The sequence below is a fragment of the Chenopodium album genome, chromosome 18, assembly GCF_948465745.1.
Source record: "Chenopodium album chromosome 18, dcCheAlbu1.1, whole genome shotgun sequence".
In the NCBI taxonomy this organism is placed as follows: Eukaryota; Viridiplantae; Streptophyta; class Magnoliopsida; order Caryophyllales; family Amaranthaceae; genus Chenopodium; species Chenopodium album.
The window spans coordinates 7,386,832-7,404,543 of NC_137851.1; the positions used below are offsets into that span (position 1 = coordinate 7,386,832).

A 17,712-nucleotide genomic window follows, 5' to 3' on the forward strand; every position below is an offset into this window, starting at 1 on the left:
GAAACTTGAACAAGTCATGGGCAACAAGCTAAGGCACAAGTCACGGACACCAAAAATACATCAAAAAAAAAAAAATGGCTCAATGGGTACATCTTGGCTCGTCTTAGGGGAATTTTTGGAGAGACAAGGTACAATCATGAGTCTAAACATATACGAGAAAGAATATAATGAAAGTAATAAAACATTTGTTATTACATAGAGACTCTTGTCTCATCATCATACACATATAACTAGGCAAGTTATAGGTTGTAAACATGCTTAAAAAAATGCAATTCCAAATCAAAAGTACATATAAATCTTCAAATAGAAAAAAAGGAAGGAAAAAAAAAAAAAAAAAAAATCTAAGTCCTAATAACGTAAATTATAGTCTAATTTGATATCCATACAATGTGATCCTCAGGCAAGAAATGGCAAATAGGACAACTTCCAGGCTTGACATTAAGAACTTGAAATGCCAAATGTTGTGGATTCCAAGCACTTGTATCTTTATGACAAATAGCCATTGCCTTAGCCTTTGATCCATCCTTGCTAATCAAGGTCACCTTATACGCGGATGTGCCCTTACTCTTGTGGCAATAGAACACGGCATAGGCATACCTTTGCTTGTGGCACACCGCGGCCTCATTATCTTTAGCCACAATCTTCTTTGCTGCAATTGTATAGTTCTTGACCTTGTTGCCAATAATTTTGGCCTCGGTTGACATTGCCTTAACATTTTTTCCTAGAGTGTTTTTCGCGTAATCAACCAAGGACTCTAGGGAAGTGGCACAATACTTTTGCTCCCCTTGGATGCCCTTGTGTTTGCACCCTTCAATTGTTTCCTCGATAACCTTTGCTTCTTCTGTGTTTGGTTCGACTTCAAACTCATGAAGGATGTCAATAATCTTGTTTGTAGAGAAGGGAAGTGTTTTCGCCTTTTCTCTTGGTAAGAAAGTGGCGTCATTTGTTCGTTGTTTGAAGTGCAATCTCATCGAGTGTCCAAATTTCATGTCCTTCTCTAAGAAAAACAATGAACGGCCTGGTTCTTCTTGAAATTGTTCATCTGAATTATTGCTAGAATAATTGTTACTACTAGAACTAGAAGTGTTACTACTACTAGAATGTGAATGTGCATATCTATAATCAAATGGATTAAATCCGGGATGTACTCTAACGTAAACAGGCTTCTTTTCGTGGCCTGCATTGACCGTTACTCCTTCCATCCCTACGTTCACGTCGGCTTTTCCTCTTCCAGGCTTCCCTGTGTGGACTCCAACTCCATTCGTCGGCCCTACGTCAACGTCGGTGTGACCGCCCCCATTCTTTCTTGTGTGTACCCCGACTCCGGTCATTGAGTCAACGTTCACATCTGCGTCACCTCCTTCGTGCTCGTGGTGTCTATGATGATGTCTGATATGCCTTAAGGCCCTTCCATTGGCATGGAGGTGAACTCCGCCTTTTAACTCATTTATGTCTTCTCCTATTCACATAAAATATATAAGTTTCGATAAGTTCACATAATACAGACAAATAAAGATATCATCATAAAATTATTAATAAGAAATTAGTTATAAAATCTTATAATAGTATTCTAGAATTTATAATTTTATTTTACAAGATTTGGGGACTTGCTATTGCAAGAGGTTGGACAAGTGGAACCAAGGGTTGTTTACTTGTTTATAACATGTACTTCATATTATTTTATAATCTGGTCAAGAAACCCAAGATAAATTATAAAAAAAAAAAAATGTTTCTAAGGATGTACCTATGTGTTTGTTATTTTAATTTGGGGGGCGCCCCAAGCAATCAGCTTGATTGACAAAATTTGTCAGTCAATTGCTTTTGTGAGCCCCTCTTGCCAGACAAATTGACAGACAAATTGACGGAGATTTATAAGACGTTAGCTTTCAGTCTCATTTTTTTTACAAATTTTTTTTTTTAACCCATCTTCTCCAAACTACCATCTGGTCCACCACCATCACATATACTACCATCGGAACCCCATCACAGCCACCACCATCACATCGACTACCATCTGAAACCCATCACAGCCACCACCATCTCTCCTCCTTCCGCCGATCAAACCCACAAAGGCCTTCCACATCCTCATCTTCTTCCCGTCATCCTCCTCTTGTTCCTCAACAATGGCCGCTTCGCGGCAAAACAAAAAGACACCCTACTAGAAAAGAGTGTAAATTAGGGTCATAGCAACCCGTTAGGGGAATTCTTTCATTCGCATCAGCATTTTGAACTGCCATAGGCGGTGGTGGTGTGGAGGAAGAAGTGGGTTTTTGGGTTCTGGTTTCTGGCGTGGAGGAAGAACTGGATTTCTGGTTCTTGGTTCTGGGTTCTGGCATGAAGAATGGGAACAGTTAACGACATTGATTATCTAGCGTTATCCCAACGTTTGTCAAGTTATGTGTGCATTGACAAGATTACCCTTACTATTATGACTGAAAAGACAAAATTGACCCCTAATTTGCACAAATTGTAAATCAGGCTTATCAACAAGAATTTCCTCTTTAATTTGTAAGGGTATAACGATGCATGAACTTATGTTTACAAGTTTTATATATGTTAAATTATATCCTAAAATCTTTAGCTTATCTTGTACTAAAGACAACTCCATATTATACATGTACTATTATATATGTATTTCAAGTTTTCAACTATAGATTAATTTAACATATACTAGTATCATTATTATTACAAACGTTTTAGTATTGAAGAACAAATACCTGGCTCAGACAATGAAAGCTTAACAGCCTTTGGCATTTTAGTATTTGGCAACATTTTCTTCCAATAAATTTCAGATGGTAGAGATGCTTGGCTTAATACTACACCAATCTGTGGGGGGAAAAAAAAAAAAAAAAAACAGCTTAGCAAGAAAGATTTTTTTTTTTTTTGCACCATATTATTATTTAAAATATATATATCTAGGGGTTTTTTTTATAATATTAAATAGTCATAAAACATTGATAATAAAAATAACTTAAATATATATATTAACATACAATGATACAATATTATTGCATTTCAAAAAACTAATTAAATTGCATGCTCAAAAAAATTAGTAAAAAGGATTATTATATACTTATATGGCAATTTAATAATGAACTTACAGAAAAGAGGGTGAGGATTGGTAGAATATACAAATCCATCAGGAGAATATAAAACTCAACCTTAAAGAAACACAGAATATTAAGTGGAGAAATTTTCTTGCAATTCTTTATGGGGAAAAATGAAAAAGAAAGATTTTGTATTATAACCAGATTATTATTATTATTATTATTATTATTATTATTATTATTATTATTATTATTATTATTATTATTATTATTATTATTATTATTATTTTGGTCTATGTATTATAATAAATTGTAGTTAAAGCTTGTGACTTCTTTTAAATTTTTTTTTTTGTTTTTTTTTTTTTGTGTTTTTTTTAAAGGAAGTGAGAGTGGAAATGAATTGAAGTAGCTAAGATTTGATGATACAATAACATAACTTAGGGCCTGTTCTCTTCCGTTGAAGTTCAGTTCAGTTCAGTTCAGTTCAGCTCTTATGTCTAATGATATTGCTAATGATATAAAGCCAAATTTCATTCTTTTAAGCTCTTATTACAATGACGCAACAAATAATAATAATAATAATAATTATTATTATTATTATCAATAAATAATAATAATAATCATGAATAAATAATAATAATAATAATAATAATAATAACAATAATACTAATAATAATAATCAATAATTAATTATAATAATAATAATAATAATAACAATAATTAATATTAATAATAATAATAATAATAATAATAATAATAATAATATCGATACAATTCATTGTTCAAATGGTTCTATTTTTTTGATACACATTTCTATTGTTAATCTTATTGAGAAAATTAGAGTACTACACAACTTAAACTAATTTTCATAGTCAGTTAGTTCTTCGTCTTCTTCTTGTCCACCAAGCTCCTCCATTACCTCGGCATTCCTCTGAACTGACTCCCATATCTGATCAGTTATTTCTTGTCGGACAATATCCATAGCTGTTTTTCTGCTACATGTAAGTGTTTTGTGTTCTTTTGTCATAATACTATTTTATTTTAAAATTAAATAGTATATGTGTTTAAAATATTTAGAGGTTTCAAGTTTTTAATATATTTTCCATAAATTTATAATTATATTATAAATTTTATAATTATGTCATATGAAATAGTACATTTGTATATACACATAAGTATAGTAATATATAATCAAAGACCACTAATCCGTAGTTAAAAATCACTAATTAATCAATTCAGTTCAGTTCAGTTCAGTTCAGTTCAGTTCAGTTCAGCTCAGTTCAGTTCAGTTCAGTTGATTTCAGTCAATCAGAACAGGCCCTTAGTATATATAAATAAAGTTTGTGAAGCGAAGATGTTGAAAGTACGCATCTACCACTTGTTTATTATTGGAAAGTTTCAAGAATGAATGCATGGTTAAGGATATGCGAAAATTGTATTGTTCTATAAATAATATACATTGGAGGATAATTTTATATGGTAAGAATTTATATTTAGAAAGGAACCATAGGAAAACATTTCTTTACGGAAGGGAAACAAATAAAAGAATAAAAGGGGAAATGTCATAAATATTGGCAAGCATTTTTCTAGAATTTTACTAATATAGTTGGTAATCGTTGAAAAGAGAGAAAAAGTATCGGAAAATAATGTTAAAAGTACATAAAAATAAAAGAAAAATGATGACAACTCATCAAAAAGAATGTAATTTTGTCAAAAAAGTACTTTCTTTAAATAAAAATAGGTCATTAATTTTGGCTACCCAGAATTGGAATGTAGGCCACTAAATAAGGGACGGAGGTAGTAGTGATTAATGCTTATTCAACTTTTAAAATTGCATATATCATTCAAGTTAAAAAAAATGAAATTTTAGAAAGTTTAGGAGGTAATTAACATCAATACAGTATTATATGTTCTTATAACAAATGCATCTTAATTATTCAATATCAAACTAAGTATGCATGTAAATATAGTCCATAACAACCAGCCGTAGCCAAATTAAAATACACAAAGTATAACTCTTCAAGCCTCCATATGAAAATAAAACTAATTTCTCATAAGTCTAGTTGTTAGGAACCCATACAATGTGATCCTCGGGCAAGAAGTGGCAAACCGGAACACTTCCTGGCTTCACATTAAGAGCTTGGAAAGCCAAGTGTTTCGGGTTCCAAGCACTCGTATCCTTATGACACACAGCCATTGCCTTAGCCTTTGATCCATCCGCGCCCATCAAGGACACCGTATATGCAGATGTATCCTTAGTCTTGTGGCAATAGAACACGGCATAGGCATATTTTTGCTTGTGACACACTGCGGCCTCATTGTCATTAGCCACCTTTTTTACCGCGGTAATAGTATACTTTTGGACCTTGTCATCAATAGTTTTGGACTCAGTAGACATTGCCTTAACATTCTTCCCTAGAGAGTTTTTCGCGTAATCTACCAAGGACTCCAAAGAAGTTGCACAATACTTTTGTTCACCTTGGATGCCTTTCTCCTCACACCCTTTAATTGTCTCTTGGATAACCTTAGCTTCATCGGAGTTAGGCTGAACCGAGAACTCCTTAAGTATCGCCGGGGTTTCATCAGAAGAAAAGGGCAACGATTTCGCCTCTTCTCTTGGTAAGAAGGTGGCTGCATTAGTACTCCTTGTGAAATGCACGTTCATTGATTGTCCAACTTTCATGTCTTTCTCTAAGAAAAATAAAGCTTTAGTTGGATCATCATGAAGTTGGGCCTCAGAAGCTGCATAATTGTAATTAAATGGGTTTGGGCCTGGGTGTACTCCAACATAAACGGACTTCTTTTTTGGGCCTGCTTTAACAGTTACTCCTCCTTTGCCAACTCCTACATCTGCTCCTTTTCCGGGCTTTCCTGCGTGGACCCCAACTCCACCTTTTGGGCCGACATGGACGTCAGTGTGTCCTCCATTGGGCTTACTAGTGTGTACTCCAACACCACTTTTTGGGCCAACATTTACATTTGTGTGACCATTGGGCTTTCCTGTGTTTACATTGACTCCTTTATGAGGCCCAACATTTACTGCGGTTCCTCCTCCTTGTTTGGATCTTGTGTTAACGTGGACCCCACCTTTCCCAACATTTACTGATGTGCTTTCCTCTTCCATCCATTCTACAATTCAAATTAAAAAACATAATGCATACGTTCATAATTAAATCTTCTATGAAGTAACTTAGAATTCTAATACAGAGTAAAAATGAACGTAATGATCAAAGTTATACATTGACAAGTGTAATTTCAGTTGAACCAACATGGAAAAGGTGAGAGCATACACTATTTAGTGTGGCTGGGAGATATTACACTATTTAAAAGTATGTGGTGTTGATTGAATGATTGATACTTCTTGTTAATGAACTTTTCACTCCAACTTAATTTCAATTCAGTTCAATTCAACTCCAATAAGCTTAGTTCAGTTCAACTTCTAATTTTCTTCTCTCATAAAATATTCATTTTAGCTCTATTCTATTCAGTTCAATTTTGTTCAGTGCAGTTCAGTTCCAATCAGTTCAGTAAATGTAAACAAACTCTAAGTGCTTGAATTTGATTACTATTCCAAAAAAAAAAAGTACTTGATTTTAGCCCTTATATTTGTCAATAGGAACTTTGAGCAGTGATTTATTTGATTATAAGTAATAATCAATTATAAAGTATACATAGAGTCGATTTAACAAGTATCCACATGACTGTATATACTAACTATTGATAAAATATTATTAATTTGCCTTATGATTTGGCTTATAATGACATCTTACCTTCCTACATACATAAATAGAAATTATTCAAGCTTGACTTGTTGGTGTAGCTCTAGTTCTATCGTAGTGTCATACTGTACCATATATTGTGACTAATTTGAAAATATTGTAATAAAAGTTTTGCCATATTATATTACTAGCTAGTTCTGTCTCTTTCCTCTTTAAATAATCCATTAATTACATCCACTTCTTAATTTCCAAATATATTTTGATCAAATTATTAGAAGTAACATAGTACTTATAGTTAAGTGACATGACTAGCGCACCCGTGTACATAATAGACATTTTATCAGTTAAAAATACAAATATAAAAAAAAAAATAACTAGTCTTTTTTAATGATGAGAGCAATAGAAGAACAATCCATACCAGGCTTAGGCAATGAATTCTTGACAGCCTTTGGCATCTCAGTATTTGGCAAAAAAAATTTCCAATAGATTTCAGGTGGTAGAGCTGCCTCACTAACCATCAAAGCAATCTGAAAATAGAAGAAAATCGAAAGTACGAATTAATAAATATTAATAGCCAAAAAAATTAAGGTTTTGCTAGTAAATAATAAATGAAATTTTAATCAGTTTTATTAAAAATATTCCAAGATAATTTGAATAAGAAAATCATAATAATCGCAGTTATGATAGGTTGTAAATAGACTAACTACTTACAATAAAGTTCGACCCAATTATTATACAAAGTATATTATTATAATTTAACATAATATCGCGATATAAAGTGGGTGCTAACAAAACAATAAAATGCATAAAATAGAATACTCCGTAAAATTAAAGAAAAATGAAAAGTAGTTTAGTTTAATGAATCAAACTTACAGAAAGGAAGGCGAGGATTGATAGTAGACGAAACTCCATTTTGAATATTATTGCAAAATCTAATAAAGATTCCAAAGAAAGAAATTAAGTTGTATTGTATTAGATGAAGAAAATAAAAGTGAAGGGATCTTGTATTTATAATATGAAATATAGTTATAGTAAGAAATTAATTATGGTATGTAAGTAGTATCTGAATTTTCTTCAAGTGACACATCAACAAAACATTAAATGTAGTCTCAACTAAATCAGTTTGCTAGTAATGAATATGATGGAGCAAAAAACAGATGGGAGCTAGGAAGTTTGTATTTTTTTTTTTTGAAAAATATAGTGTCACATTTAAATGATTTGTGGGTTGATGATTTAATTTTGTGAATGTAATGTAAGGCGGCTTATTTCATATTCTTTGGACTTTATAAAATGGATTTGAAGTTTTAACGACCAACTACTAAAGATTTATTAATAGGACAACACTACACTAGGATTGTAGGAGGTTGGGGTGTTACAAGTTTGTATGTTATTCTTGAAGGAATAATGTGTGTTTAGACTACATACTAGCGGTTTCTTTCTTTATTTGCATTGATAAATTGATTAGAGGTGGCAAGCTAGGATACATGGCATGACATGATGAGTATGAACACAAAACTATTACCACAATTTTAAAATATGGACACGTGTACGGTAACAAATATAAAATACATATAATACATTTGATAAATGCATATATCACTATAGATTTTGTGTGTGTGTCTGACACATATTTGACATTTTTGAAACTGAGAGATAGTTTAAGTGGTTAGAGCTTCCTTTCTGATTTCAAGAGATCTTAAAATCGATTCTCACCCTGTCCTTGTGGCTTTCTAAATATCCCTCCAAAAAATATATCTCTGTGTCGGTGTCAGGCATCAGTTTGGTACATGTACTACACTTGGATAGTTGGATGTGATATAAGTGCTTTCTATATGGCAAATACTTCATACGTTGTATGGTGTTCACATTCTTCGCATCATATTTGATAGATTTGGGTTATATTTAGGTGATGAGATATGCAAAACATGTTAGGACTTAATGAGATGCAGTGATATTATTCTATTATAGGATATTTAAAATTGTGTTTACAAGGTTAATTAATTGGAATTAATCTGCTACGAGGTTAGTATCATACACAATAGGAAGGATATAATAAAGGTACGTACAACAACCATGAGATTGAAGCCTTTCTTTCTTTACAATCTTTAAATGCTACCGAGTTTAAGTCTAGTATAACTAATTCATGGTTGGTTGAACAAAAAGCTAGAGTTGCCCTCTTTAATTTCTCTCCACCATGTATTTCCTTTTATGTAAATTGCACAACTAAAGAACGACATCATTTATAATCAGTTACGAAATATTTGGATAAATGATTTACTACGTATTTTCTTTTCACCTCCTTTAAGATATATACGTATTTTTTTTTTAATAAAATCGGTTTTAAATTAAGTAATTTGTTTGTTTTTTGTAATTTGTTTATTGGATCGCACATATTATGGAGTGCATTATTATTCTATCACTAATTAATTACTACGTACGAACTATGAAGCATATATTATTGCGTGCATATAAATCTAGTGCTTAGTAATTAAGTGGACCATTATCATTTGGTTTGCTCCTACCTTTTACCAATCTATTAATTGAAGGAGTACTCTTTATTGCATTAACGAATAGAGAAGACACAAATTTTAACAAACAACTACTTAATTTATTGTGCTGTGCTACAATGTCAACAAAGATACATACTCGTAGGATTGAATATACTCCTGTTATTTTCTTGCACGTAATTATCTAACTTAAGGGAGAAAATAAAAATAGATATCATTACTACTCTTACAATACGATCTACTTTAATTGGTGTTCTTTCGTCTTAACAAATAATAAAACAGACAATAATCAAAGACTCGATCATTAAGCTAAATAGTAATAATAATAATAGTAGTAGTAGTAGTAGTAGTAGTAATAGTAGTAATAGTAATAATAGTAGTAGTAGTAATAATAGTAATAATAATAATAATAATAATAGAGATACTATCCCATAGTAGTAGTACATTTTTGTCCTTTTTTTTATTGTTATTTCTTTGTTTCACCAATATATATATATATCAAGAGGGAGAAATAATAATTTTTTAAAAATATCAAGAGGCCAATAAGCTCTATCTCTTTACTTTGTCTCAAAAAGCTTAGCTTAATTATTTTTATATTACCAATAAGTGAAGCTAAGGCTACCAATATACTTATTCATCTACTCATCTTAGATCTTAGGGGTGCCTGTTTCGGGGCATTTTAAACTCCTATTACTGACAAATGAGATACCAATAAGTGGCCCAATTACAAGCCAGCACATGACATCTTATTCAGCTATAAAAGGCCAATACAAGCATGACCTGTGGCCTAAGATAGACAACAAATAAAGAAGGGCTCAAAGCCCATAAAGGAAGAATATCTAGTATAAAGCATAAAGTAAATTGAAAATTCATTGTTTTACATGCGTTTAGATTGTAGTACCATCCTAGTGTTGCATTCAGAATCTATCTCCCGAGGGAATCCATGCCCCACTTTTAGGTATTCCAAAAATCCCCAAAACATCAAATTAAAGTACATTTTTTAATATTAGTATACAATGAAAATATTGTTGAATTCTATCATTAAAAGCTTTCAAAATGTAATTTTATATATTTAATTTGCAGGCAATGACTAAGAGAAAATTTAAAGGACCCTATATATTTTTGAATTTAACCTAGCATTTGAATGACTATTAGAGCATATAATCCTATTTCTTTTTCAACACCTATATCATGACTAAAAAAATAAAAAACATACTATTTTTTTTTTATTTCTTATGCTTTAATATAACACTAGGTAACAATTGATATACTCTTTCTAAAAAAAAATTAGTACATATATAAATTAAGAATAAGACATCGATATAAATGAATGAACCAATATTACAAAAAATGTAAATTTATTGAATCATAAAATAGTAGCTTAAATATATTGAACGAAATCACAATGTCCAAAATATTATTCCAAACCCTAGGATATAAGTATGTAGAAATGTAGGATTCAACATAATTATTGGTGCATGCAACCAACAATGCAAGTTAATTGTAAAATAGCGATCAGAGGTATATAATACAATTATATGCCCCTTGTATTGTATTTCAATCTATTCAGCTTTAACTAATAGTTTTCTAGATGTTTGAGTAGACGACGGGCTAGTTGGATCTTGGCATGTGCATTTTCCTGAGGATAAATTGCTTGAAGAATTTGAAGAAGAATTGTGTGATGAATGGCTTGATGATCTTGATTCATGACTAGAGAAATGAGTTGAACTAGAAGAATGCTTTGATCTTTTAGTTGAAGATTTATCATAGGCTTTGGTTGATCCATGTGTCAAAGTTGCTCCCGAATGGTGTCCTGTGGCTTGGTTGAGAGACTTTGAAGTTTTACCATAGGACGACTCTTTTGATCCTTTTGTGGAAGATTTTTCAGATCCTTGGTTATATGATTGACCTGAAGAATTATCTAACGAATTATTAGATTCTTTTCAATTCCCAAGATTTGAACCTTGTGTTAAAGAATTGTCGGTTGTTTGGCTAGAAGACTTACCTGAATTTTTATTATAGGTTAGTCCTGATGATTCACTTGCTCCTTTCTTTGAAGATTTTCTTGATAAATCTTCTGAGGATGTGCCTCCTTTATTACTTGATCCTTGTTCTACAGTGTTCTTTGCTGATTGATTGACTCCACGTGTTGAAGAATAGTTACTATTGTTGCTCGAAGTTTTTGCAGAAGATTCACTAGCTTTATTGCCTGGTGTATAAAATTGGTTATATTTCGTATTATAATTATTTTCCAAATAAATGACTAAAAGTATATGATAAAGATATAATAGATTGAAGATTAACCTGACGTTTGTTGACCTTCTCCTTGTTGAGAAGATTTCTCCGACGATTTGCCATATGACTTGTCAAAAGCTTGGCTAGGTGTTTTTCCTAAAGACTCGTTTGAATTTTGATTTGTTGTAGAAGATTTATTAATTGATTCTTTGCCTGAGGAATTTTCTGAAGACTTCTTAGATCCGTGATCTAAAGATGTTCTAGAGGATTTAGTATTTTGTTCAGATGAGTTTTCAGACGATCTGTTTGATCTTTTACCAATGCCTTGGTTTGTGTTGGCTTTTGACTCTTGACCTATACTTGAATTATGTGTTGTGCTTGAATGGTTAACATTGCTATTTAGTTGTGATTTACCTTCGCTAGAGCTTTTATATTGGTCAGAGCCCGAAACTCCCATATTTACACCATTATTGGAGCTTGAAGATCTTCCACCTTGTTTATAATTGTTGGCGTTGCTATCTAATTGTGATTTATCTTGGCTTGAGCTTTTATGTTGGTTTGAGGACGAAACTCCCTCATTCACACCATCATTGGAGGTTGTAGATCCTCCACTTTGTTTATTCTTGTTAACGTTGCTATCAAATTGTGATTTACCTCGGCTTGTTCCTTTATTTGAACTTCCACCATTTACACCATAGTTAGAGCCTACAGAACTTTCAGAACTTTTATCCATATTCCCTTCACCTGAACCTCTTACATTTCCACCTGTATTGACTCCTACATTAACTCCAATATGTTTGTCAAAATTAGAATTGCCTCCAAATTGTGCATTACCTCCTGATTGCACATTAACTTGCGATTTCCCGTGGCCTTCGAATCCCCCTCCAATATGTTTTTCAAAATTACCATTGCCTCCTAATTGTGCCTTACCTCCTGATTGTACATTAACTTGCGATTTTCCGTTGCCTCCAAATCCCCCTCCAACATTTTTGTCAAAATTACCATTGCCTCCTAATTGTGCATTACCTCCAAATCCGCCTCCAATATGTTTTTCAAAATTACCATTGCCTCCAAATTGTGCATTACCTCCGAATCCGCCTCCAATATGTTTTTCAAAATTACCATTGCCTCCAAATTGTGCATTACCTCCGAATCCGCCTCCAATATGTTTTTCAAAATTACCATTGCCTCCTAATTGTGCCTTACCTCCTGATTGTACATTAACTTGCGATTTTCCGTTGCCTCCGAATCCCCCTCCAATATTTTTGTCAAAATTACCATTGCCTCCTAATTGTGCATTACCTCCGAATCCGCCTCCAATATGTTTTTCAAAATTACCATTGCCTCCAAATTGTGCATTACCTCTGAATCCGCCTCCAATATGTTTTTCAAAATTACCATTGCCTCCAAATTGTGCATTACCTCCGAATCCGCCTCCAATATGTTTTTCAAAATTACCATTGCCTCCAAATTGTGCATTACCTCCGAATCCGCCTCCAATATGTTTTTCAAAATTACCATTGCATCCTAATTGTGCCTTACCTCCTGATTGTACATTAACTTGCGATTTTCCGTTGCCTCCGAATCCCCCTCCAATATTTTTGTCAAAATTACCATTGCCTCCTAATTGTGCATTACCTTCGAATCCGCCTCCAATATGTTTTTCAAAATTACCATTGCCTCCAAATTGTGCATTACCTCTGAATCCGCCTCCAATATGTTTTTCAAAATTACCATTGCCTCCAAATTGTGCATTACCTCCGAATCCGCCTCCAATATGTTTTTCAAAATTACCATTGCCTCCAAATTGTGCATTACCTCCGAATCCGCCTCCAATATGTTTTTCAAAATTACCATTGCCTCCTAATTGTGCCTTACCTCCTGATTGTACATTAACTTGCGATTTTCCGTTGCCTCCGAATCCCCCTCCAATATGTTTTTCAAAATTACCATTGCCTCCTAATTGTGCCTTACCTCCTGATTGTACATTAACTTGCGATTTTCCGTTGCCTCCGAATCCCCCTCCAATATTTTTGTCAAAATTACCATTGCCTCCTAATTGTGCATTACCTCTGAATCCGCCTCCAATATGTTTTTCAAAATTACCATTGCCTCCTAATTGTGCATTACCTCCTGATTGTACATTAACTTGCGATTTTCCGTTGCCTCCGAATCCCCCTCCAATGTTTTTGTCAATATTGCCATTGCCTCCTAATTGTGCATTACCTTCGAATCCGCCTCCAAATCCACCTCCAAATCCACCTCCAATACGTTTGTCAAAATTAGCATTACCTCCAAATTGTGTTTTACCTTGCGGTGTCACTTGGCCTCCGTATCCGCCTCCAATTCCACCTCCAATATGTTTGTCAAAATTAGCTTTGCCTCCAAATTGTGCATTGCCTCCAAATTGTGCATTGCCTCCAAATCCGCCTCCCCCTCCACCTCCGAGTGAAACTTCCTTACTTCCACCTGCATTGAATCCTCCTCCTAACTGGTGATTGAAGCGAAAGTTGCCACCTAATTGACCTTGAAAAAAAAAAGAACAAAGATTTAGATGTGTTAATATCACCTAAAATCAATATAAATGTTTGTAATTTGTAGTAAATAATACAACTAAATCTTATAGGACCTTATAAATTACAATATTTTTTAACTGAATTCATAACTTCCATTTTTTTTTCTTAAACCTCATAATTTCCATTTAAACCTGCTTGTAAATTAAAATGCGAGGGAAAATAAATTAGGGGAGTAACAAGTAATTAAATAAAGTAATTAAACATATTTTCACTAATTCTTACCTCCATGATGGAGGCCCCCTCCTAATATGGCTGGAATAAGAAATGTTGCTTCGGCAACTGTTATTGCAATCTACATAAAGTGGACAAAAAAATTTAAGAAATTAGTAAATACAAAGAAGAAGTAACTAATTATATCATTAACAAAAAATAAATAAAAAAAAAATAAAGAAGAAGATAAAGAGCATTACATAAAGAATAGCAGTGATCTTTAGGAAGTAAGACGCCATTGAATTTATTCTAAATGATCAAATTGTATACGAAAAATTGAAGAAGAATAACACTACTCTTTTTATATTTTCTACTTTTTTTTTCTTGTAATTTTTATTTAATAAATGAGATGATATTAAGGTAAGAAAATTCAAATTTTTTTTTTTTTGTGAGATAGAGAATTAGGATGGGGGTATATAAAGGCATTGGGAAAAATGAGATGAGTGATTCTCCACCATACGTTAATTTGCGGAAAGTTTTAGGATGGATGCATGGCTAAGACTACAGTGTAATTTACAAAGAAATGTAACTGTATTTTTACTCAATTTAGTAATTAAACTAAAAATAGCTATTGATTTTTAGAGTTAATGAGTAAAATGGAGAGCAAAAAAATTGGGAAACTACAACTAATTCAAAGAAGAAATTCCAACAGTTGGGTAAGGGTGAGATATTATTATGGGGTGAATAACACGTAAAGAAGGAATAAAGAAAAAATAAAATTCAAATTGCGTAAAGTAAAGTATATTTTAATTGGATTTATGAAGACTTTATTTTCTACTTGGTATGAATTTAAATAATTTGTATAAGAAATTATTTTTTAGATTAGTGAATAAGATGTTTATTTTTCCTTGCCTAGCTAATTATTCTCGTTCCAAATACCAATTCATGCATAAATAATGTTGCTTGAATCTACATTTAACATTTTATTAACTTGTCATGTGGTTCCTAGGCCATGACCATTTGATATAATCATGTAAAATTAACTTGACAAGTCAATGATCATGGTAAACTAGGCCATGACCATTTGATATAATCATGTAAAAATTAACTTGACAAGTCAATGATGATGGTAAACTAAATACCACCTCTGTTTTTTATTATTTATAATAAAGGGATATTATTAAAAAAAAATATTATAAATAATAAGAAACGGAGATGGTAACTTAATTACTCGTTGTTATTCATCTTACATCGAAAAGTTAATTATTAGATATAAAATATTGTGTAAATTTGTAATACATTGGTGCACGTGACGAAGTATTCAAATGAGTAGTACTTTTCAACTCTTGGATTACAAAGAGTTAGACACTCCACTATCACCACTGTGACTAGAGGTGTCAATTCGGATAACCGAATGAAGTTTGGGTTGGGTCTATTCAGGTCGGGTCTGTTCGGGTCGGATATGTTCCGATCAAAATTATCCTTTTAACTCGGATCGGGCCGAATCGGGTCAAATTCGGGTCGGGTCAAATTCGGGTCATGGTCTGTCGAGTCCGGGTCGGGTCAACTTCATATCGATTCACTTTCGGTTCGGATATATTTGGATCGGGTTTAAAACGGATTTAGCCGGGTAACTTCGGGTCGGATGAATTTGGGTCGGGTTGATTTCGGTTCGGTCAAGTTATGTTCGGTCAATTTCGGTTCAATTCCTTTTTGTGCTTGGCTGGATTTTGGTCGAGTTGACCAAATTTATATCCAAATAAGGTTATTTTTAAACTAGAGATATTGTTTAGTTTTTACCTTATTATTGGGTCAATATGATTATTAATAATTACGAAGCACGAAGTTTTAGTTTTCTCATTTGATCAAGTTATGTGTAATTTTTATCTTTGAGGAAAATTGAGATTGAATAATTATCGATAACTTATCATACCTATATAAGTGAGAAGTGAGACCGAGCTAGTGATATATTGACGAATAATAGTTACATATATATGGTGATATATACAAAAAAGTATGTCATTTTTTTTTAGGTTATTACAAGTTTACAACTCTTCGATCATCAATTGTATAATCATATGAGGCTATAAGTTCTGTACTATTAGTTTAGTTTATTACTGATTCAATTTTTTAAAGATATTTGTTAAAGTTGTTAGAATTACTTTATTACTAATTTAATTTGTATATTAAAAACTTGACATTATACATATTGATAGTTAATTGTTACTATGTAAATTCTTTTTATTTAAGCATAAATTATTGCATAGGTAAGTAGTGAGTATATAACGTGCGATGTATAACGCCTATAATTTTACAATAATGCACAATTGTACTCCGCACTTTTAACAAATAACTTCAGTTTTATCAATATAACATATTTCTAACAAGTTTAAAGTAATATTAATTAGTATATTACGAATCATATGAGTTATCAAACTAAACATTAAATGATCTATAATATACAATAATTAAGTCTATAAGGGTGTGTTCTATTCATCTGATTTTCACTAACCTGACTTATCTTAACTTACCTGAACTTATATGAACTTACTAGACCTTATTAAAACTTATTATTTTAGTCTTAATTTGTACTTGGGTAACCTTATTAGAACTTATTAAATATGAAGTGAACTTATCACACCTGAAATCGTAAGTGAAAATAAGGTGAACAGAATAGATCCTAAGTTATGACAATATATATACAAAATATGAAGTATATGAAATGAATTTTATCACGAGTTTAGTTAGCAGGAAAGTAAAGCACAAATATACAATCTATGTTGATAGTGAAAATAATAGGGAGTGTAATTACGGATTTTTTAATTGGTAATAATAATACTTTTGCTACCTCTTAATTATGTTTATTAATTGGTTGTAGGTGTTAGAGAAAAGAATTATTAGTTCATTAAATATAACAGAATGGGAGGAAATTCATTAAAAATGACAATAGGCTTTAGGGAGCATTTAACTAGAGCTTTACAAGCAAATCAATTAACTCCCGCTTAATGTTTAGGTTTATTAGATCTTGTGGCATTTATTAAAGCTTAGAAAGTAAATTAATATAATTGATGTATACATGAAGTAAACTAGACTCCGGATTATTTCTTTATAGTCAAAAAGTTAACTTATTAATAATTAGTAAATATATAGTATAAGAACTTGAATAAAAAAAGTAAATAATTAATTATGATCGGGTTAAATTCGGATCGGGTAAAAATAATCAAATCGAGTTAATCGGATCGGGTTAATATCAGTTCGGGTCAAAACAAATCGGATTAGATCGGTTATTTTTCGGGTCAATTTCGGATCGGGTTGAGCTCGGGTTGGGTCAAATCGGTTCGGTTTGAGTTTAGGTCGGGTCAAATCGGATTCGGGTTGAGTTCAGGTCGGATCAAATCGGTGCCGGGTTAAGTTCAGATCGAGTCAATTTCGGATTCGGGTTGAGTTTAGTTCAGTTACAGATCGGGTTTGGGTCTTG

General features: G+C 32.3%; 2 protein-coding genes across 2 annotated transcripts; both read right to left on the reverse strand.

Annotated features, from left to right (window-relative positions):
- Positions 1–220: 220 nt before the first annotated feature.
- Positions 221–2,754, reverse strand: LOC145591696 (BURP domain-containing protein 6-like). Its single transcript, XM_081648201.1, has 4 exons — positions 2,718–2,754; positions 2,192–2,329; positions 1,094–1,459; positions 221–1,042 (listed from the first exon to the last, which is right to left on the reverse strand). The coding sequence occupies exons 1-4, from the start codon at positions 2,752–2,754 to the stop codon at positions 369–371; spliced, it is 1,215 nt and encodes a 404-aa protein (XP_081504327.1). The 3' UTR covers positions 221–368.
- Positions 2,755–4,896: 2,142 nt separating this feature from the next.
- LOC145591374 (BURP domain protein RD22-like) lies at positions 4,897–7,795 on the reverse strand. Its single transcript, XM_081647809.1, has 3 exons — positions 7,640–7,795; positions 7,185–7,293; positions 4,897–6,176 (listed from the first exon to the last, which is right to left on the reverse strand). Exons 1-3 carry the CDS (start codon positions 7,676–7,678, stop codon positions 5,107–5,109), a joined length of 1,218 nt encoding a protein of 405 aa, XP_081503935.1. The 5' UTR covers positions 7,679–7,795; the 3' UTR covers positions 4,897–5,106.
- Positions 7,796–17,712: the final 9,917 nt, after the last annotated feature.